General features: G+C 47.9%; 2 protein-coding genes across 3 annotated transcripts; both read right to left on the bottom strand.

Moving 5' to 3' along the window:
* Nucleotides 1-5,478: 5,478 nt before the first annotated feature.
* On the bottom strand, nucleotides 5,479-7,972 carry LOC128347911 (zinc finger protein OZF-like). The gene is made up of 2 exons (XM_053303232.1): nucleotides 7,570-7,972; nucleotides 5,479-6,682 (listed from the first exon to the last, which is right to left on the bottom strand). Exon 2 carries the CDS (start codon nucleotides 6,619-6,621, stop codon nucleotides 5,587-5,589), a length of 1,035 nt encoding a protein of 344 aa, XP_053159207.1. The 5' UTR covers nucleotides 6,622-6,682; nucleotides 7,570-7,972; the 3' UTR covers nucleotides 5,479-5,586.
* Nucleotides 7,973-15,434: 7,462 nt separating this feature from the next.
* LOC128347909 (zinc finger protein OZF-like) lies at nucleotides 15,435-21,814 on the bottom strand. Of its 2 annotated transcripts, none has more exons than XM_053303229.1 (2): nucleotides 21,460-21,814; nucleotides 15,435-17,127 (listed from the first exon to the last, which is right to left on the bottom strand). In XM_053303229.1, the coding sequence occupies exon 2, from the start codon at nucleotides 17,076-17,078 to the stop codon at nucleotides 15,936-15,938; it is 1,143 nt and encodes a 380-aa protein (XP_053159204.1). In that variant the 5' UTR covers nucleotides 17,079-17,127; nucleotides 21,460-21,814; the 3' UTR covers nucleotides 15,435-15,935. The 2 variants fall into 2 exon arrangements, with proteins under 2 accessions (XP_053159204.1, XP_053159205.1); XM_053303230.1 differs by lacking the exon at nucleotides 21,460-21,814 and adding an exon at nucleotides 19,590-19,814.
* Between the last annotated feature and the right edge of the window lie 936 nt (nucleotides 21,815-22,750).

Below are 22,750 nucleotides of genomic sequence, written 5' to 3' on the forward strand. Positions count from 1 at the left end.
TTGTGGACATGGCAGAAGAACCACATGAGCAGTCTTCTGAGCAAAGTCCAAAACATGCCCCCTTCTCATCTGCATCCCTGCTGCATGTCTGGGGGGAGATTAATAACTGGCATTCATTGTACGGTATCAGAGTCCATAATCAAATCTGGACACTGAGGCCAAACCAAAGAGACATGGAAAAGGAAGGCGGGGGAAGCATTTCACACAACCCACACGTTTGGTTCTGAGGAGATTTGTCGATAGGACTGTGCACATTACATTGGTGTGCAGAGGGGCGTAGCAAGGTTGGAGTGGGCCCAGAGACAAGGTTTTAAAATGCCCCCCCTCACTGAAGCTCAGCTCAATGGTACTAGAGAAAGACATGCTGTTCTTTCAGCTCCAGGTCTTAACACTCACATTAATTTTGGAGGATGAATACAACTGAAGGAAACCTGGGCAGGTGCGTGGCTGGGGGAGTCAGTCATGTGACTTGCTTCTGGGGGGCCCCCCAGGCAGTGGGCCCCCTGACAACTGTCTCCCCTTGCCCTATTATAGTTACGCCCCTGGTATGCAGTCAATAAAAGGGGGGGTGCAGTCACTGGCCCCACTCCTTCCCTAAGCACATCCATCCCTGTCTTATAAAAGACATGATGCCAGGCCCTGGACATGCCACTGAGGACTCTGCTTTTTGCAGGGCCCTTTCCCAAGTGATGCTGAACACAGAAGACTGGGAAGGCCAAGTGGGGGTGATTCCATTTGACATGAAAAACCTGAAGCCATTGTGATAGAGCTTTGTGTCCTGGGGAAACCTGAGGTTCCTCAGACACTTATCAGGTGTTGCTCAAGAAGGTCAGTAAAGTTGTGCCATCAAGTCAGTGTCAACTCCTGGCGACCACAGAGCCCTGTGCTTGTCTTTGGTAGAGTACAGGAGGGGTTTACCATTGTCACCCCCCGCGCAGTGTGAGATGATGCCTTTCAGCATCTTCCTATATCGCTGCTGCCCAATATAATGTGTTCCCCATAGGTGTCTCCCTTTAAGCGCATTGGCTGTTCACCAATGTAGCGTGTGTTCAGTCCTCATGTGAGGCTGCTGAGGCATGGAAGTCCAAAGGAAAGCTTTAAATACGGCTGTTAGAGGTCTTGATTCACTGCACTGGTCTGCAGTCACCACCTTGAAACCCCACACACACACACATACACACAAACGTTCTGTTGCTCAAACAAACTGTTGGTTTGTTTTTTAAGAGAAAAAGTACTTGTGTTGGGTGAATGTGGGAAGGAAACCAGCTGAGTCTGAGAAGCATACAGTGCCTTCAGAGAAGAGTTGTAGTCCAATGGGGAAGCAGAGCACCTGGTCTGTATAGAGAAGGTCCCATGCGGGGCTGGGAAAGACCCCTGTCTGAAATCCTGGAGAGCTGCTGCAGACAGTGTGGACAATACTGAGTGAGATGAAGCAAGGATCTGACTCAGTAAAAGGCAGCTTCCTGCACATGAGTTTAATTTGTTTTGTTTATAAATAAGAGCTAGAAGTGTTGGAAATTCAGGGGAGAGCCTACTGGCAGCTTATGGGAGTATGCTTAGAGGTATTACAGATACACAGTATTGGATTCTATAAGAGAAATATTCCAAATTGCATTACAGACAAACGTTTGGAGCTGTTGTGTTTCCAGAATGGGACTGTGCCTGTTGAATGCCTGCCTGTCACAGAGCCTTTAAGGCATAAGGATCCCGACTCCACCAAAAAAATTAGTTAAGCCTCTGCAGCGTTTTCTGCACTTCTTTGGATAGGGGGCATGAGCTTTTCACAGCACTGCAACCAAAGGGAGCCCATAAGCCATACCCTTCCACCTTTAAAACCTAAAAAAACAGGTAGGAAACTGGCAAATGTGCCTGAGCAATGCTTGCGGATGGCCACAGATCAGCCAACACACTTCCATGGCTGGTTTTCTTTGTCTTGCAGGAACATCTGAAGCTGATGCAGTTTTCTCAAGGTGGTGACCTCAGAAAGCAATCTAGTGAATGCGTGGTTTTGGTGAAACCTGCTATGATCCATACAGCCTCATACGACTTGGTTTCCAGACTCCTCAGAATCTTGTCCTCTGATCTTGTTGCATAGTGTGGAGAAAAGTGTCAGAAGGAGACTTTTTTCCTCCTTTAAAAAAAAAATTATCACCTTCTATCACCCTTCTTAGTCATTGTTATATTTTCTAAACAATGAAGCATCCTCTCCTAAATCACTACCTCTATGCAAGCTTTGCTTGTATGATTCTTGGCCAGCATGCAGCTGTTAAAAGACACAGAAAGTGTCAGCCCATTCAAATGAAGGGGTAGGGGGATACGCAGGCATTGGTGGGGTGGAGGAAGCAAAGAGCATTTTCCCTTCAAAGCACCACCAAGAGGGATGCTATGCTGGGTTGACGAGGGACTGGTGCTCTCCCTCTGCTTAATCTAAGAGATCCTATTTTAATATTGCTAGAATCCTCACAACTACTCTGTAATGTAGGTCACAATGATTGTGCCTATATGTTGGAGATGGAGTATGGGTAGGAGAGAGTCATGTGCCTGGAGCTGCCTCGTGGAGACTACACGAAATTATACTAAAAATCACATCACACATTAATAGTGTGGAGACAAATGATAACACACCAGGAATGCTTACAACAAATCCATGAGTGAGAGAGAGACAGAGAGACAACCTTAGAGAGCGCCTTCTTCGGCATGATCCCCACTGCACATTAAGGTCATCTGAGGTGGTCCATCTCCAGTTACCACCGGTAAGTCTGGTGGCGACTCAGAGGTGGGCTTTCTCTGTAGCTGCTCCTGGGCAGTGGAATGCACTCCCGGCAGAAATCCGCACTTTGAATTCTTGACTGGCCTTCAGAAGAGGCCTCGAAACCTATCTATTTGGCCTGGCCTTCCAGGATTTTTAATTTGTTGTCAATGTTTTTAATCTGCTGTAACCTGGTTTCCCAGGGTTTTGAATGTTTTAACTGTTAATTGTTTTATGGTGCTTTATAGTCTTTGTTTTTAATTGTTAATTAATTTTAATTGTTTTGTTTTAATGCAAACTGCCCTGAAACCCACCCACCCCTTTTTTTGAAGGGTGTTATGGAAATTGGATCGATGGGTGGATGGACATTAATGTGTGTGTGTGTGTGTGTGTGTGTGTGTGTGTGTGTGTGTGTGAGTATTCTTGTGGGGTGTTATTCTTTTCTTCTGGTGGCAAGATATGACCAAGTCAAAAACAAAAACAAAAAAACCCAGCAGGTAAGAAGTGAGTCTGATGTGGGTTTTTGGCTCAACTGAAATCAGGAATGGGTTGTAGCTGAATGGCAGAGCATCTGCTTTGCATACAGGAAGTCCCAGGTTCAATCCCGGTCAGCTTCTCCAGGAAGGGCCGGGTCAGACTCCTGCCCGAAACCTCGGAGGAACTGCTGCCAGCCAGTGTCGGCCAGCGCTCTTACCAGGCCAGAGCTCAGGGGGAGTGCACATGCTCTCCACCTAAGATCTCAGATTCAAACTCCATCTCCCACTAAGGAATCTGAAGAAGCAGAGATGGGCACACGGTCTGACTCAGTAGAGGCAGCTTTGTTGAAATTTGGGCTGAACAATCAGTGGCACATCATAAGAGTCAAGCTAAACATGATGTTTTAACTTTAAAGTAGCAGTCCTGCAAGGGTCCAGTTTAGAGAAGAGCCGTGTTGTCGAGGCAGAGGGTGTTTAAAGCCTTTACCTCAGTGCCATTTTTCCAAAGGAAAATCCACTTCCCCTCAAAGCTGCTAGGTGCCTGTGTAGCAAATGGCACCTTCAGGGGCCCATAACAGCTCTGTGTGTTTGTGTGCGACACACACATACACACACACACACACACTTTTCTCAGCGGTAAAACTGTGTGGAGGCAAAGCTTTAAACACCCTCCACCTCAGTCGTCCCAACCCAGATCAGACTTAGGTGGGATCAATGCTCTGTCAATAGACTGGTCAGATCAGTCTGTCCCCTAGGAAGGACTAGCCCAAGTTTTCAGCGTATTGACTGGGGCACTGTCTTGGGCTGAGGGGACAGAGCCATGGTACAGAACATCCCAGGTTCAGTCCCTGGCATCTCCCAGCAGAGCTGGGAAAGACTCCTGCCTGAAATCTTGGAGAGGCGCTGCCAGTCAGTGTAGACAATACAGAGCTGGATAGACCAATGGTCTGACTCAGGAGGAGGAGGCAGTTTTCTATGCACCAGCTTTAAAAAGCACGACCACAGCCCCACCTCTCATTAAAAGGCCAGGGAGCAGCACAGCCTCCCTTGGGTACTAGTTTCACCCTCCGTCCTGTAGCTTTAGTGAGGCCGACCCATCAAAACCAAGATTGACTCAGGTTGACTCAGCCTTCCATCCTTCCGAGGTCAGTAAAATGAGTACCCAGAATGTTGGGGGCAATATGCTAAATCATTGTAAACCGCTTAGAGAGCTCCGGCTATAGAGCGGTATATAAATGTAAGTGCTATTGCTATTGCTAAGATTAAAACCAAGGCCCCTTTTAAAAAGGCATTAGAGAAACCACTTTGCAGGATGGTTTCCATCTGCTTCCTAGCAGAGACCAAACCAGCAGTGGTGTAGCCAGGCTAAAGTGCAAGCTCCTGGGTGCAGACTCGAAAGCACCCTGCTGCCTCTTCGCTCCCCCACCCATCCAAGCTGCAGCCCGCAGAGGCTTGCCCATGCTCCAGCCTGCTCCGGCCGGGTGAGTGGCTGGGCCTGGGAAGCAGGAGCGGGCGGCAGGAGCGCTGCACGCCATGCTGGGCTGGGCCGTGCCGCCACTCCGCATCGGCCCCTTGGGTGACCGCCCAGCTCACCCACTGCCCGCCCCCCCCCCAGTGATGATGGAGGTATGGCTGCGATCCAGCTGGGGCTGAGACACAGCAGTGGGTGGTTCAGTGCACTGAGGATGAGGCAGGGGAGGGGAGGCAAACCAGGCACCCCTTTGTAGGGCCAGGCAGCTCTGGGAAGCTGGATGGTGCAGATTTTGTGGACCCGTCCACCCTATTGAGGCTCCACCCCTGCAAGCAAGTCCTACCAAACCCTGGTGGAAGGTGTTCAGAAAAGGAGGAGAGGGCACAGTCTGAACACGCTCACGGATACAAACATGTTCTACTGCATGTACAGGCCAGTAATGCCAATTCTATATTAAAATGTCACACATCATGACCGAATTTATTACATCGCAATAATACTATTAACCAGGTTTGCTTGTTTTTTTTGTTTTTTTTTTAAAAAGCGATAGTTTGCACATCTTAGGTGCCATTAAATAAAACTGAGTGCTGGAGGACAAGTCCAGATAGGACTGGAACCCTGGCAGAAGAGAAGCAGGGAAAGCACCGATGAAAGAGCTCCAGTCACTTGCACCAAACAGTGGATGGATTTTGACGTGGAGAGCCAGGAATTTCAGATTTGCTCTCTCTCTCTTTTTGACATGGAGTGTTAGTGACTTAGTGGGTTGCCTTAACAAGGGCACGTGAAGGTCAAAAATTTATTAAAACTTGGGAAGTGTCTGGGTGATGCGTGGTCACAGCTGGGGCTTAGAGATCCACTGGAAATTCTGTCCCACCCAATGATGCACAGTCTCAGTACATTTGGTTTGGGTAAGGCCACATGGGCAGAAAAGAGACTGGGTTTTCTCCTGCATGGATCCGCTGGTGCCTCTTGTGGTGGGAGCTGCGGCTGAAGCTCTTCCCGCAGTACGTGCACGTATAGGGTTTCTCCCCCGTGTGGATGCGGTTATGCTGGGTGAGGGTGGACTTGTCGGTGAAGCTCTTCCCGCAGTCGGAGCAGGTGTAGGGCTTCTCCCCCGTGTGGATTCTCTTGTGCCGGATAAGGTTGGAGCTGACGTTGAAGCACTTCCCACAGTGGTTGCACTCAAAGGGCTTCTCGCCGGTGTGGATGCGCATGTGCTTGACCAGGTCTGAGGTCTGGTTGAAGCTCTGCCAGCACTCTGCACACGTGTGAGGGATTTCAAAGGGAGAGGTTTGCTTTTTAGAGACTCGGGCCTTTTTGGCTTTGCCAGGAGCCGAGGCATTGGTGGGGGTGGCTGGGGGAGTGCTCTCTGGGTGAGTGCATTTGCCCTGCCGTTTCCCTGGCGGGCTCTTCAGATGCCGCTTGTGATGGGAACTACGGCTGAAGGTCTTCCCGCAGTCGATACACTGGTAGGGCTTCTCCCCCGTGTGGGTACGCACGTGCTGAACCAGGGTCGACTTGTCAGTGAAACTTTTCCCACACTCGGAGCACAGGTATGGCTTCTCCCCTGTGTGGATTCTTTGGTGCCTGCTCAGGTTGGAACTGACGCTAAACGTCTTTCCACAGTCAGAGCATTTATAGGGCTTCTCTCCTGTGTGGATTCTCTGGTGGTTGATCAGATCTGAGCTCTGTGCAAAGGTCTGCCCGCACTCAGTGCAAATGTTCGGGTTCTCTCCTGAGCAGGTTCTCTGTGGGGCAGTGGTGCCCTTGCGCTTCCTCACTCTCTTCTCAGAGGTGCCCATTCTCCCCTTCCCCTCAATCAGGAAAAGGTTCTTCTGCTGCTCTTCCAACTTCCTCTGACCCTTCAGTCGTCTTTTCTGACCTGATGTCTGAGGAACTTTTCCTTTGGATCTTTTGGGAGGCATCTCGTATGGGTTCTGCTAAAGATGAATTTCCACCCCTAGGTCACACTTCTTGTCTCATAACCTGTTTGGATAAAAGAAGAAAGAAACACAGAGCTGTTCACCTGTAGTACAAAGAGATGGAGAAGTGTGGAAAACTGCTTTGGGAATTAGTTTCCTGAGAATTTTGGCTGCCAGAAGCCACAGTACAAGCCCTCTTTGTCCCCAGGTCCCTTATGAGGGTTTTTCCTCAGGCCCCCTTCCTCTTTGGCCCATCCTCTTTCCTTTAACTGCCTGCCTCTAATTAATGCCGTATTTACCCAAACAAAAGACAGCTCTGAATTTAAGACAGCCCCCTTAAAAAATACAAGGTTAAATACAAGTTATACCTGCATTTACCCAGAAAGAGTATCCCTTAGCCTTTATATAGTGCTTTAAAATGCACAAAGGGTTTCACATGCACACAATCCTGACAACAACCTTGTGAGGTAGGCCAGTATTGTTTCCCCTCACATTGCAGTTACCTGGTGTGTAAATGGCTGGAATGAGAGTCCAGCCATACCACAGCTCAGTCTCTCAGCCACTATGCCACCCCAGCCTTGTTTATGTTTTAAAGCAGGGGTCTGAACCTGGTAACTCGATTTCCACTCTGCTTCTTTTTCTTCTGTTTGATAGTGGAACAATATCTGCCTTGTGCAATGGTGGGTTCGCTTTCTCTAGAGGTTTTCAAGCAGATTTCTGCCTCTGAGCTGAGGCTGGACTAAAGCCTGTTTGGACAAAGATCCCTTGCAACTCTATGATTCTAGGTGCAGTGCCTGCCCAGCACAGCTGGATCTGTAGAGATGGGAGCAATAGCCCTGGAGAATATCTCTCCTCCTCATTTACATTTAAGCATATTCTTTGTTTTTTAAAGGCCAACTGTTTTGTGAGGACAGGAAAGAAACAAAGCGGCGCGAAGATAGCCATGCTTACTGTTATAGGCTTTGTGAAGGGAGAGGAGAGCTGTTGATGGATCCTGGGATGGGAAAGTTAGGCGTCCCCCTCTTTGGGGCAGAGCTTTTGCGGCGCTGCAAGCGAATCGGCTGTTCTTAATTTGAAGTCACCCGGCAACAAGCTCCGTCCATAAGCAATAAAGGCATCCGTCTGGGGGCTTGGAGGATGGGGAGACCAGGGAACTGGTCCCTTGGGCAGAGATTCAGGAAGGTAGAAAGGCCTCCACTGGGGTTGGGAGAAAAAGGTTTCTCCCCTGCACAGATCACCTCCGGGGTGGGGTTGGGGGAGCAGCAGCTGGTCTCCGTTCGGGCTTGGGAATCGCAATGGAGGAGGAGGAGTGACAGGAAACAGCACAACCATCTAACCTGGGAAGCCCAACCTCAAAACCGAGACAGTGGAGAATGGAGAGAGGAAGAGCCGCTTTCTATGGAATACGTAGAGCCCCCTGGTGGCCACCCAGCTGCTGAATGTTCGTCCCACTATTATATTTAGGAGGCCCGCGGCTTTTAAATCACGACGAACCCTTGGAACGTGGGAAGCCGCTTTAGAATATCGAGCCAGAGACCCTTGGTTTGGTCTTGTTGCCTTGTCTCCACTAACTGGCAGTGGCTGCTGGCCTTTTGTAAGGCCATCTTGTAAGGCCTTTTATAAGGCATATTTACTCCGTCCAACAGAGGTAAATGTAAAACCATGCATGTAAAGGTAAAGTGTGCCATCCAGTCGATTTCGACTCCTGGCGTCCACAGAGCCCTGTGGTTGTCTTTGGCAGAATACAGGAGGGGTTTACCATTGCCTCCTCCCGCTCAGTATGAGATGATGCCTTTCAGCATCTTCTGATATTGCTGCTACCCGATATAGGTGTTTCCCATAGTCTGGGCAACATACCAGTGGGGATTTGAACTGGCAACCTTCTGCTTGTTAGTCAAGCATTTCCCCACTGCGCCACTTAAGGTGATAAGGCCATGCATTTAGGTAAGAAAAATTAAACACACAAGTATAGGATATGGGAGAGCTGGCTTGGCAATGCATCAGTACATGTCAAAGGGACCCAGGTGCATGTCTTAGCAGAGCATGAGTTGAACATGAGCCAGCAGTGTGAGGCAGCTGCTAAAAAAGTGAATGCAATCATAAGAACAGCCCTGCTGGATCAGGCACAAGGCCCATCTAGTCCAGCATCCTGTTTCACACAGTGGCCCACCAGAAGCCGCTGGGGAGCCCACAGGCAAGAGGTATGTGCATGCCCTTTCTCCTGCTGTTGCTCCCCTGCAACTGATATTGAGAGGAATCGTGCCTCTGATGCTGGAGGTGGCCCACAGCCACCAGACTAGTAGCCATTGATAGACCTGTCCACCATGAATCTGTCTAAGCCCCTTTTAAAGCCATTCAAGCTGGTGGCCATCACCACATCCCATAGCAAAGAATTCCAAAGATTAATTATGTGCTGTGTGAAAAAGTACTTCCTCTTGTTGGTCCTAAATTTCCCAAGCTTCAGTTTCATGGGGTGACCCCTGGTTCTAGTGTTGTGAGAGAGGGAGAAATATTTCTCTCTGTCCACCCTTTCCACTCCATGCATAATTTTATACACCTCGATCATGTCACCTCTTTTCCAAAGTAAAGAGCCCCAGATGCTGTAGCCTAGCCTCATAAGGAAGGTGCTCCAGGCCCCTGATCATTTTGGTTGCCCTCTTCTGCACCAACAAAGGTCCAGTTTCCAGATCACTAGAAGCAACAGTTGTTCCATTATTTTCTGCACTGATCAGATCTCATACTGTGTCAAGTTCTGGGCACCACCACACATTAGAAAGGACATTGGTAAACTGGAAGAAGTTCAGAGGAAGGTAACAAAAGATGGTGAGGGTTCTGGCATTGGCAACCAAGTCCTAGATGGAAAGAGTGTGGTGTGTTTACCCTGAAAAAGAGACGTCACTAAGGAGAGTTGTGGCATGTATCTTCAAATATCTGAAGAGGCATTGCATAGGAGAAGGAGCAGACTTGCTGTTTGATGCTCCTGAGGGCAGGACTAGAACCTATGGTTTGAAGCTACAAGGAAACAGATTTAGGCTGGACATTAGCAGGAATTTCCTGACTGTAAGAGCTGTTGTAGAACACTCTTTCTTGTGCAGTGCCAGGCTCCCCTTTGCTGGAGGCTTCTGAAAAGCAGCTAGATATTCATCTGTCAGGGATGCTGTAACAGAGTTGCCATGCCCCCCGAAATTCCAAGTTTCACCCGGATTGTAAGCATCTCACCCAGATTGCTTACCCACAATTAATTAATTAAAAGCTAAGCTCTAGCACTTGTAGAAGCGGAGTTATGGAGCAAAACTTGCAGTCACTGTTCTGCTCAAAAAGTATTCTCAAGCCAATTTGCATAATATGCAAATTTAGCACCCCAGATTTGGAGAGCCAGAATATGGCCACTCTGTGCTGTAGCATTTTCTTGCACTGAGCTGGGGGGTTGGACTAGAAGAACTTCAAGGTCCCTTCCGACTCTAACGTTCTGCTGTTCTGCTGGAGCTTTCCTAGACAGCAGGCTTTACTGCAAGGCTTTCTGCCAATGTAAAGTTGCCCCCAAAACTGACAAAGCAGATTTTTTTTACCCTGGATATAAATCAGGCTACACTCTAACGTACAATGAAAAACCCAAATTGTGTGTCAAGTGCTCCCTGATAGCTTGCAGGTACGTTGGGGTAAATTTGGCCAATATGTGAATGCATCCCCTCCATTCTGGAGATGCAAACTAAAAGCCAGAAGTGAAAAACCAGAAAAAACTTCCTGGGACTTTTACTCAAAGCAGTTTATTACTGCGAGTTTACTAGGAGGCTTTAATGAGAACTCAAAGTTGTCCCAAAAACCACAGCAAATAGTGGATGTTTTTACCCTGGATATAAATCGGGCTACACTCTAATGTGCAGTGAAAAGCCTAAATTGTGTGTGAACTGCCCCCCCAATAACTCATAGGGACTTCGGGGTAAATCTAGCTGAAATGTGAACACAGCCCCTCCATTCTGGAGGAAATGCAGGTTAAAGGGCTTCAAAAGCCCCATGTGAAAAGCTTCCTGGTAAATACAGCCAGGATGCCTGAGTGGTATTTCCTTAATGGAAGCTAATGGCTAGCAGAAAAGCTGCTGCTCTCTAAAATAAAGGTTTCACAAAAGAAGCTCTATCCCACCACCAAGTGGTCATGTGCAGTGATGGTTTCTTTCTCATATTTTGTATTTGAGTTGGAATGCTTGAAGCATTCAGTAAAGGTAAAGTGTGCCGTCGAGTCGGTGCTGACTCCTGGTACCCACAGAGCCCTGTGGTTGTCCTTGGTAGAATACAGGAGAGGTTTACCATTGCCTCCTCCCACACAGTATGACATGATGCCTTTCAGCATCTTCCTATATCGCTGCTGCCCAATATAGGTGTTTCCCATAGTCTGGGAACCATACCAGCAGGGGTTCAAACAGGCAACCTCTGGCTTCCTAGTCAAGTCATTTCCCGCTGCATTCAGTAGGTTAGACTAATTCATTAAAAACCTTTGAGTGGATTAAAAATGTGCTCCTGCTATTATTCAGCTACACGGGAGACCCCAAGTTGTAGCATCATGGGAGAGAAAGAAAAATGTCCTTCTCTCATATTGCACTCCCCACAACCACAACAACTTCCCTCCCCCTCCCCCCTGCTGATGAGTCCTAGAGGTGCTTTATGCGCTCCAAGTCATAATTATAAAAATTGCAATACCAGTAAGGCACACAGACCAGTAGCTTACCTTCAAGCAAATACAAGGTAGCAGCAAGGCAGTAATCTCATCCTGCCATCCGCAGCTTTCTCCGGAGGCAGCTTGGCTGGCTTCTCACGATGCTCCGTACTAGTGAGCTCCACAGATTTGTTATGCATTTGTTTGCTTGTTGGTTTTTTGCTCACTGGAAATTTTCTTCCATGCCAGTGGTTTTGCCAGTTATAGATCTGTTGTGTGTGGTTCTAATCTTTAGGGCATTCAAGTTCTTTGGGGCTCAGAGCCCTTGCAATGTGGACTATCAGGATGACTTTGGAACTTAACATTCTGTATTGCACTTCCTCAATCTCCCACAAGCAAAACTATTCATTAGCTTCTGTCTTGTATGGCAAACCTGCATTATTATCAGCATTATTAGGATTAGACTCACTAGGATATTATTCCAGTTAGTATAAGGAATTACATTCTGGTTTACTATGCGTTATCAGTAGACATTTTAATTGTTCTTCCAGTATGTTCCCAGATGAAAAGCATTTCTAATCCAAACTACACCAGGATTACATAGGCCTTATTTACCAGGGACAGTGTCTAATTTCTGGAATCTGTCCCTAGTAAATCACTGTCCCTGTTTTTGCTCATGAGGATGCCTTGTTCAGTCCCCACCCTGCCTCATGTGAGTTGCTAAAGTTGTCATTTTTCAGGATTCCCTCCTCAGAGTCTCCAGAAATTAAAATCTTCAAATAAGTGGGCGGGTGCATTGTATCTCTAGGGTGCCTGCACGTCAGTGGGTGCACGATACTAAAGCACAGCATATAGCGAATGGAATCCAATCTTCGGCAGCATTTAACAGTGGGCAAGAGGCTTGGGCAGTAATCCTCGTTATGGAAATGGGTTGTTAAAAGGGTGTCCATATTTCCATCTGTGAGGAAATGGCTTGACTCATCTGCTTTGCTGATCTGGAATAATGTGCTCTGCATGCAGGCTGTTTTTAACCTGCTATCCATTTGTGGCACGCTTGTGGTCAGATGACTACACCATCCAGATAGACTCTATCTGATAGAGCCTTCTCGGCTGCTGCCCCGAGATTGTGGGAATGCGCTCCCTGCTGAGTTACGATCCTCCCCATCTCTGGCTATTCTTAAAAAACATTTGAAAACCCTTTTTTTTAACCCAAGCCTTCTCAGGTTTTTAATTAAAAAATACGGTTTGTTAATTTTATGGTTTTTAAATTGTTGTATTGGTTCAACTTTTATATGTGTTATATGTTGAACTGTTTTAACTTTTATATGTGTTTTAATTGTTGTTAGCCGCCCAGAGACACAAGTTTGGGCAGGGTATAAATTTAACAAATGAATGAATGAATGAATGAATGAATGAATGAATAATCCATGCCCACCAAGCTGCTTTACCACCACCCCTGTAGATGTCATAGGAAGCAGTGGTGAAGTGTCCTAGGAGCCTTTGAGGCAGAGCCAACCCAAAAACAAATAAAATTAATAAATCATCCACCAGAAGCCAACAACCAGGAATCATGAAAATATATTGTTCATTGTTGTATTTCCTGATTCCACTTGCATCAAATACCGCTGATGAAACCCAGCCTCTATTGGGAGACTCCATACAGCATGGCATGCACAGGGAAAAGGTGGGGGAGGGTTGTGAAGAGGGGCTACTTTAGTTTCACACGATCTGCATGAGTGAGGCTGGCCTCTGTTAGGCATGAAACTGAAGTGGCAGCACAACCAAGGACTTTAAGAGCAGTCCTTGTAGAGAAGCAAATTCGTTTTTTGAAAAGTACAACTTTTCACACGTGTGACAAAACTTTGGCCTGCTAAAACTCTTCACGACTGTGAGGGCTGCAGTCATGTGCACACATAGGTGCTCCTCCTCCATCTATCCATGGTGTCACCCTTGCCCTTAAAATTTTAATTTTAATTTAATTTCCAGCCTCCCCAGTTCATGTACAGCCATTCAGATAAAAACAAGTACATGTGTACAGACATTTGTATACACATACAACTTAATGTCTGACTAGGGCTACAGCCTCCCATATATATACCTTCATGTGCTTCGAGATGATCAGGGAGGGCTTTGCATCTTTGTGTTTTCACTATCTGAGGTTAGGCTACAAGGAATAGGGCCTTCTCTATAGTGCCCTTTTCTATGGAATTATTTAAGGAGGCCTACTAGGCCAATACGCTCATCATTTTCCAGAGCTGCTTACTATCATTCTGTCTTTAGATAGGCCTTTGCTGTATAAAATGGCGGCCGAGCATATAGCTGACATGGATGGTTGTCATTTTGATGATTTGCTTAGCTGGTTTGGCTTCTTTGTTTTAAACTTGGTTTTTATTGCAAAGCCTAGTCCAGTGGAAACTGCCTGGAAAATTCAGGGTCATAGGCAGAAATGGGATGTTATTTTAAAAAATAAATACATAAATAATATGGTCTTGTATTGTTATACTATGCCACATGGCCTAACTGGCCCACTTCACACTTTTGAGAACCGTTGTTATAAACTGATTTAGAAAAGAAATGAAGAAGGCAACACTTCTTGTTAGCAGATGTGCCATTTGGGGGGCGAGGGGAAGAGTATCCTCCCACTTTCCCCCATGATCAAAAACAACAAATATTTATATACCGCTTTTCAACAAAAGTTTCCAAAGCGGTTTACATAGAGAAATAATAAATAAATAAGATGGATCCCTGTCCCCAGGGGGCTCACAATCTAAAAAGAAACCTAAGACAGACATCAGCAACAGTCACTGGAGGTACTGTTCTGGGAGTGGATAGGATCAGTTACTCCCCCCCCCCGCTAAATAAAAGAGAATCACCACATTAAAAAGGTACCTCTTTGCCCAGTTAGCCAGGATCACATCCCATGTTGTTATTCATCCACAGCACCTATATCTCTGGGCTATTATGAAGTATTTAAAAAAGTAACTGCAACAAATGCTTTAATAATGCTTTAAAAATACACTCGGGTTTCGGGGTGGTGGTGGTTGTATTTTCATCTTGAATATATCCAAGATAATAGGTCTTTGAACCTTGCTATGACTTGTTCCCACCAATGGAAATATCTCTCCTCCCCACCCTTGGGACCTGATATGGCACCCTGGCTTATTGAAAACCAGCTTCTCCTGAAAAGGTTTGTCCATAATGTGAACACCACCTGAAGTTCTTCCTCAGATTTTGGAAAGAGGCTGAAGCTAGACAAAAACAGGGAGTCAAGATTGTAGACGTGTCTTCATATAAGAGGCAAGGTGAACTGGCTGCTTCAGGCATTGGAACTGGGATACTGCTAAAGATGTTAACCTGGGAGTCTGACAGACCTAACCCACAGGGCACAATCCAGCAGAAGGTCCTCCTAGCCACCCATTTTCACCTTGCCCTTTCATTTCAATCTGCTCGCTAAGAACTTCCCAGTGCATTATATCCCTTATTGCGGTAGTAATGTGGGATGAAAGAGCCAGCGTGGTGTAGTGGTTAGAGTGCTGGGTGACTCTGGGCCAGTCACCTCTCTCAGCCTAACCTACTTCACAGGGTTGTTGTGAGGAGAAACTTAAGTATGTAGTACACTGCTCCGGGCTCCTTGAAGGAAGAGCGGGATATACATGTAATAATAATAATAATAATAATAATAATAATAATAAAATAATGCCATTTGGAATTTCTGCCTCAAGAACTAAGGCGTCTTGGGCCAACCCTACAATGTTTAGCACAAAATGAAAGGCTCTGCCTCCACAGAACCTCACGTGGAGCTCTATATACCTACAAAGAGAAACCTATTTTTAAAAGTGAAAGATTTTCCTATATATAAAAAAGTGAAAAATTTTCAAACGAAATGGCGTCCCTCTGCTTATCTTGTCTTTCCTTGTTTTTTAAAGTATTTTAATTGGTTTCTAATGGTTTTAACTGTTTTTGAATGGTTTTTAGCGCTATGTTTTTAGCACTATGTTTTTAATTGTGTGTTTTTACATCTTTTTACAGTTGTTGTACACCGCCCCGAGCCTCTGAATGGGGCGGTTTATAAATGTAATAAATAAATAAATAAATAATATTCCAAGGCCAGGACTGCAAAAATCCCCATTCTCTAAATTGATGAAGGGGAGCATTTAGACTACACTCTGTTTACTTACTGGTCACAATCAACTTTGCAGTGGCACTGCAGAACAATGCCATGATTTATGGCTGAGTCCTCCACTGGGGGATTGTGAACATCCCTCAAGATAATACTATTTCAGGAAGTTGTAAATACTTCAGAGTATCTTTTAAAGCAGACTATTCTTGCAACATTTTACATTCTGTTTCATATTTTCAAGGTTAGGATCACAAGTGTGAGGACTAGAAACTTGTTTTCATGTACACATTTATAAAGAAAATAAGTGAAGAACATGGAAATTATGCCAGTGCGGGGGAGGGGGTGTCTTCCCCCCCCCCCTCTATTCTGAACCCAGTAATGGAAAAAATTGATAACCCCTTGCCAGAAATCCATTATGTTCTACCAGTAGTCTAATCTTAGTCACAACAGTAGGTGCTATGCTTTCTGGTTCTTACTGCTTGTCCATTTCCAGTCCACCTTCACCCTTGTGGATACTCATCCTCAAGAGCCCCTTTCCATGTGCTACTAGAAGGTCTGTGACGGGTAGTGCCAGAGGGGGAGCATGGCCTGAGGGCCGTCCCCAGAGCTGTGAGTGCGCTCATGCCTCTTGTGATGAGAGCTGCGGCTGAAGCTCTTGCCACAGTAGATGCATATATATGGCTTCTCCCCTGTGTGTGTCCGCTGGTGCTGTGTCAGCGTGGACTTGTCCGTGAAGCGTTTGCCACAGGCATCACAGGCGTAGGGCTTCTCGCCTGTGTGGATGCGCTGGTGCCGCGTGAGGTTGGAGCTGACACTGAAGCGCTTGCCACAGTGGCTGCAGCGGAAGGGCTTCTCGCCGGTGTGGATGCGCATGTGCTTGACCAAGTCTGAGTTCTGGCCGAAGCTCTGCCAGCATTCCGCGCATGTGTTGGGGATCTCCGTGACTGGCTCTGCGGCAGGAGCCGCCAGGGTCCGCTTCTTGGCCTTGGTTTCCTTAGCGGCCTTGACTCTGCCACTGCTGCTGTCCGAAGGTGGAGGAAATGGACGATGGGCGCAGCGGGAGCGGCCACGGGTGGGGGGATTGCGCAAGTGGCGCTTGCGATGGGAGCTGCGGCTGAAGCTCTTGCCACAGTCTGCGCAGCGGTACGGCTTCTCCCCCGTGTGGGTGCGCTGGTGCTGCGTCAGTGTCGACTTGTCAGTGAAGCTCTTGGCGCAAATGGGGCAGGAGTAGGGCTTCTCCCCAGTGTGGATGCGCCGGTGGCGCACAAAGTTGGAGCTGACGCGGAAGCGCTTGCCACAGTAGCTGCACACGTAGGGGGCCTCGCCGGTGTGGATGCGCTGATGCGTGATCAGCGTGGAGCTCTGTCTGAAGCTGCGCCCGCACTCAGTACACACAAAGGGTTTGTCTCCACTGTGAATGCGTTGGTGGTTCACCAGGTCGGAGCTGTGCAGAAAGCTCTTCCCACACTCTGAGCAGAGGTTGGGACGCCCTCCCTTGGCTGGAGCGGCTTGCCGTGGAAAGGGCACCTCCTTTTCTTCAACGGCCACCTTCTCCTCTTCCTCCTCTTCTGGAGGGCTGCGGCAGGGACGCTCCGACTTGCGCTTGTTCCTCTTCTCCTTTTCCCCAGCTAGGCCCTTGCCCACAGCGCTGCTCACGGTAGCAATGCTTTTGTGCTTCTTGGGGGGCATCCCAGCAGTCGCCACCAAGGACTCACCACTCCCTTAAGCAATACTGTGCCTATCACATGGGGGAGAAAGACAGAGAGAATCCCGATGGGAAAGAGTCACCTACGTAGCATCAGACAAAGACTTCATACACGACACACACATGCGCACAGAAAGAACTGACGGACAAACCAATAACCCCATGCACATTAGGAGAGGCAAATGAGATGTGGGGATGGGTCGCGGAGGGTCGACAGGTAACTGTTTAAGATCTGGTAGGGGGCTGCGGCCTTGAAAGTTAGAGCAAGGTTGGGTAAGTGGCGTCAGGATTCCTGGATACTATTCCCAACCCTGAGGATGCATGCTCATTACACCACGCTTTTAGTGTAAATTAAGTTTTACTAGATCTTCATTCCCCCATTCCCTTCAAAAACTAACTGAGTACAGCCACCCAGCCCCACCCGTTACCTCTTCACCCTCCAGCTCCTAACCCTGCTCCACACTACCACTTTCCCCATCATGCCTCACATTCCTACATCGCACACCTCGCTACGCCATTCCATCTCCAGCCTGAGACAACTGGTTCTACAACAACCAGAGACTTGGTAGGGTCAAAGTTCAGCCTTCGGAAACCCTGAACGTAACTGTTTATAGCTGACGTGATTCCCCTCATTCAGTCTCTGAACTGGCTTCCTGTCCACTCCCTGCCCCGCCGCTGTTCAGGAAAACTCCTTGTCCTTGCCTTAGAACTGGAGTCCTCCATGGCCTTGCCTCCCTTTACCCCTCTGCCCTCCTATCCCAGTATATCCCTGGGCCCTTTGCTCCGCCTCCTCTTCACCCCCTTCAGCCACCCAAAGGCCAAGGCTCTTCTTTCCCCCTTGCTGGCCCTCCCACCCAGAACTCCTCTGTGATGCAGCCTCCCTTTCTTCCAATGGCTCCTCCCCACCCACCTCTTCCTTGAAGCCATGGACTGAATCCAGGAGGCACCTTAATGCAAGGCTTTGGCTTAACTGAAACCACATGTCACTGGACATGCTTATTCTTCCCCTTCTCGCCTCACTCTCCTCTTCCTCTCCTCCCTGTGTTGCCTCCCCTTGTGGTGAAATTTAGACTGGAAACTCCTTGGATCAGGGGCCTGTCTTTTTGCTGATATTACTTTGTAAAGGGCGATGCAAAGTGAAAGCCAATCATCATTATGGCATGCAACATGTTTTTGTGTCTCTAGGAACATAGGAAGCTGCCTTACATGGAGTCAGGATATTGGCCCATCTAGTTCAGCATTGTTTTGTTTACATTGACAACCAGTGGCTCTCCAGGGGGTTCAGACAGGAGTCTTTCCCAGCTCTATCTGGATATGCCAGGGATTAAACCTAGGAATTTCTCTTTGTAAACCGCCCTGAGCCATTTTTGGAAGGGCGGTATAGAAATCAAATTATTTATTATTATTATTATATAAAGCAGATGCTCTGCCTCCAGTGCATCCATCTCCCCACCACCTTTCCATGGTGGCATGGCCTAGGTTGCCAGAACCTAAGGGGTATACTCGTGGGTCAAATGGGCCGTAACCCAAAGCCAAAAAAAAGAAAGCCAAACCTGCCACACCTCGAGGACCCACTCTCCACTAAGGATGTGCACGGAACCAGTTCAGAAGCCCTTTATGGGCCTCCGAACTGGTTCGTAGAACCTGCAGTTCCGCCGGTTCGAAGGCAGCAGCAGGGGTCTCCCTTTAAAAGCAGGGGGAGGGTGCACTTACCCCTCCTGCCGCTTTTCCTCCACTGGCGTCAGTATTTTTAACAGCCCATCGGGGCAGCAGAGTACCTCCCTGCCACCCCATTGCCCTCCTCTTCTGAATATGACCAGAAGCTGCTGACATGCCTGCAGGCTGTTAAAAATATCGACGCTGGCGGGGGGGGGGAGGAAAGCAACAGGAGGGATAAGTGCACCCAGTCCCCCCCGCTCTTAAAGGGAGACCCCCACCGCCTTCGAACCGCCCCGCCGCAGTTCCGTGCACATCCCTACTCTCCACTCCCTAGTTTAAGAAACTCAGATTTAACTCTTTACCAAAAGCATGCATACTGAATGACATGGCACAATTATACATGCCTATAAACTAGGGTGTCATTCGGTAGCTCAGGAACTACTGGTAGCTCCCAGGCTTCCTGAAAGTAGGTGTCCAGGCATTTGGGCTTGCTTCTCTCTTCCTTCCCTTTCAGCTAACAGCGCAAATCTGAGTGGGTGCACCATTTTTAATATCTCTCTCTCTCTCTCTCTCTCTCTCTCAGAATTGGTTTTATTCTCCTTCCCATTAATCTGTCTGGAGACTGTCTTGCTCCCCTCCTGTCCTGCAGCAAAGTGCTCAGGGGATTCAGGAGCATTGCTGTTAAAATCCCTTCTTCTGTCTGTAATTGTTTTTTAAAGCTGCCATTTACAACCGGCTCTGCCTCCCCAACCAAGCTTCTGTTTTGTGTTGGTAGCTCCCAAAACCCTGGCAAAAAACACAAAAGTTGCTCCCAGAAGCTTGAAGTCTGCCCGTACCTGCTCAAAAATACGTTTCCTGGCCAAGATTTTGGCAAGACTCCAGGAGCTGGCTGTATGCCACCCTTCTTAAGTGACACCTGCATGCTTCTTAACCCAAGAACCAGATGCAGCTGAGAACAATTTCACCTTGAAAGGAGCTCCCCAGCAGTGCTCAGGACAAAACCTGACCAGCCTCAGCTGGTGCTGCCCTTGCTCTCAACAGGAAAGAAGCGGCAACAGGCAACTTTGTAATGTGTGAGTGGTCATACGAGAGTCACCACAGTAATATCTACCATTCACACATTTCAAATTTTGCATCTGACTTTGCTCTGTTGGGTGTCGTGGCATGGAACATGCTCTCTGCAGATATTCATCTTTCCCACTTGCTACTTGAAAACATTCCCTTCTATAAAGGGTTGTGTGTGGTTTTTATTGTGTATGTTGTATGTTATTGTTGGTAAATTGACCTAAGTCCCAGGCCAGCAGGACCATTATTTAACTCAAGCTGCAGTGGTTATTATTTGCACACCAGAACGATGTGCATCTCAGTTCAGGCTATATTCTAGCCACTTTCCAAAAGCATCTGTTGAATCATAATTGCTTTGCAGTCCTCATTCAACGGGCTGAGAATGGTGAGGAAATGAAGCAGCTTTCTAAGGTGCTGCTTTGACTCACTCATTCTAATGGCCTAACTTGCCCTCTGATTCCAGCAGTCTCTAGAGCTGTATTCACACATGTTCAACACCTGTACAAGAAGTGTACCGTGTACACAGGTACAGTTATTAACACATTATGCTGAACTCAGGTACAGAACTATACTTCCTATCTGTAGCAAGCGTTTCTGAAGGGCCTCTACCCAGGTTCACTTTTTAAATGAGCACAGATACAGTAACTGACTGTGAACAATCAATTGTTCAGTAGATACAGTACAGTCGTGTTCACACACAAAACATGTACACAGGAACATAGGAAGCTGCCATATATACTGAGTCAGACCATTGGTCTATCTAGCTCAGTATTGTCTACACGGACTGGCAGCGGCTTCTCCAAGGTTGCAGCTCTCAGCCCTATCTTGGAGATGCCAGGGAGGGGAACTTGGAACCTTCTGCTCTTCCCAGAGCAGCTCTATCCCCTAAGAGGGAGTATCTTACAGTGCTCACATGTAGTCTCCCATTCAAATGCAACCAGGGCAGACCCTGCTTAGCTAAGAGGACAAGTCATGCTTGCTACCACAAGACCAGCTCTCCTCTCCTCCCAGTGTACAAACATCTGTACATTTGTATGACATAATATCAAATCCCCATTCAGCCATGATACTAGCTGGGTGACTCTGGGCCAGTCACTTCTCTCTCAGCCTAGCCTACTTCACAGAGTTGTTGTGAGAAAAAACTTAAGTATGTAGTACACCGCTCTGGGCTCCTTGGAGGAAGAGAGGGATATAAAAATGTAAATAATAATGATAATGATAATAATAGTTAATATCTTAATAGGGCTAAAATCAGGCAGATATTTCCCAGTCCTGCTACATGAAAAGTACTGAGCTCTGTGCAACGCAACACCTTATACATTCAGCAGGGCAGGCGTGCTGCCATCGGCCTGTGCAAAGCAGCCTTTTGCAAGCTGGCATTTCATGCAAGCTCAGACGAACTCGTCCTCCTAGCTGTCCCTGACACATCCCCGCCCCCTTTCCTCCCCTACGGCCAGTTGATCCCACCTCACTGATCCCTACTGGCGCCGATACGGAGTGGCAAAAAGGCTAGCACTGAGAGCCAGCAGCAACTTAGGAAGGGAAAGCAGCTGCCAGCCTGACCCAGTCCCAGCCACCCCTTTGCTCGGTGTGTGTGTGTGTATGCATCCATCAGTCCGTGGTGTGTGTCAGGTCAGTTACCTGGAATCTCCTGCTCAGGAAGAACCAATGGCTGTCCTGAGAGAGGCTAGTTGTTCCAGCTAAGGGCACCCAGCAAGGCAAGGCGTGCTGCTTGGATCAAGGTCCCCTCCGACCTTCCTTGCCCTCCACAAACCAGGCCCGATAGGCTGGGGGAGGAAACTACTTAGGGGAAGGGGATAGCCTCATAATGGAGGTGGTAGCAGCAGCCGCCGCCGCCGCCGCTTCTCTGACCCAGGAAGCTCAATCCTTGAGAAGAAGGCTGAGCAGAGAATGTTAGCGCGCGTGTGTGTGTGAGAGGGAGAGTGAAAGAAAGAAAGAACTCCCTCCCTTAGCAAATAGCCAGGGCCCTCTGGTGGCAGTGAGGAAAGATCCCACCCCCTTCTCTACATCCTCCTCCCCACAAAGTAAATGGCAGGGTGAGGGGAGGGGTGGAAGCAGCGGAGGCAGAATTGCCGAGAAAGGGACCCTATGCAACCCGGAGACATTTGGGGCATACAGACTGGAAGCTATAGTTGTTTTAACAAGTCAGAACTACTGGCAGCCTGCAGTATGAGGCCTGATTTAAACACATCATTGGGCATAGGTTTTGATAGTTTGTCTGAGCCTTACCTGCTGCACATAGGGTTGCCAACATTTCATTGCCAGAATGAGGGACACAAGTGCCAGAATAAGGGACACACGTTTGGTGGGGCTGGCTGGGGGTGGGGGGTGGAGGGACTGGGAGGTGTAGGTAATTAAGAGCCTGAGTATCACTGATGTTTATGAATTATATGCTATTGGATAAACGAGGGGCAAATGCTGTCCCTATAGGGACCAACATTTCATCCCTGAAATGAGGGACATCCTGTGTCATGAGGGACAGTTGGCACCCCTACCTGCACAGCACTCCATGTTTCTGACGTCACATTTGGACTGGGTCATTGGTGCTTGTGGGCACAGCATTCAAGGATCTGAAGCCTGTGGGTGTGCTATGCAGGTGCCAGCAGAGACCTGGCTTAAACATTACACTGAGGGTGTGGAAGCCCATAGAGCAGGAGTTCTCAAACCTGGGTCCCTGGATGTGGTTGGACTACAACTCTCATCATCACCCCAGCCACAATGGCCGTCAGCTGGGGATGGTAGGTGTTGTCCAAAAACGTCTGGGGACCCAAGTTCAATAATAAGGAGAGCTGGTCTTGTGGTTAGCAAGCATGACTTGTCCCCTTAGCTAAGCAGGGTCTACCCTGGTTACAAATGAATGGGAAACTAGGAGGCTGTTCCCATGATCAGGTGAAATCGGAGCCTCCAGGTG

Source organism: Hemicordylus capensis, chromosome 2 (genome assembly GCF_027244095.1).
Source record: "Hemicordylus capensis ecotype Gifberg chromosome 2, rHemCap1.1.pri, whole genome shotgun sequence".
In the NCBI taxonomy this organism is placed as follows: Eukaryota; Metazoa; Chordata; class Lepidosauria; order Squamata; family Cordylidae; genus Hemicordylus; species Hemicordylus capensis.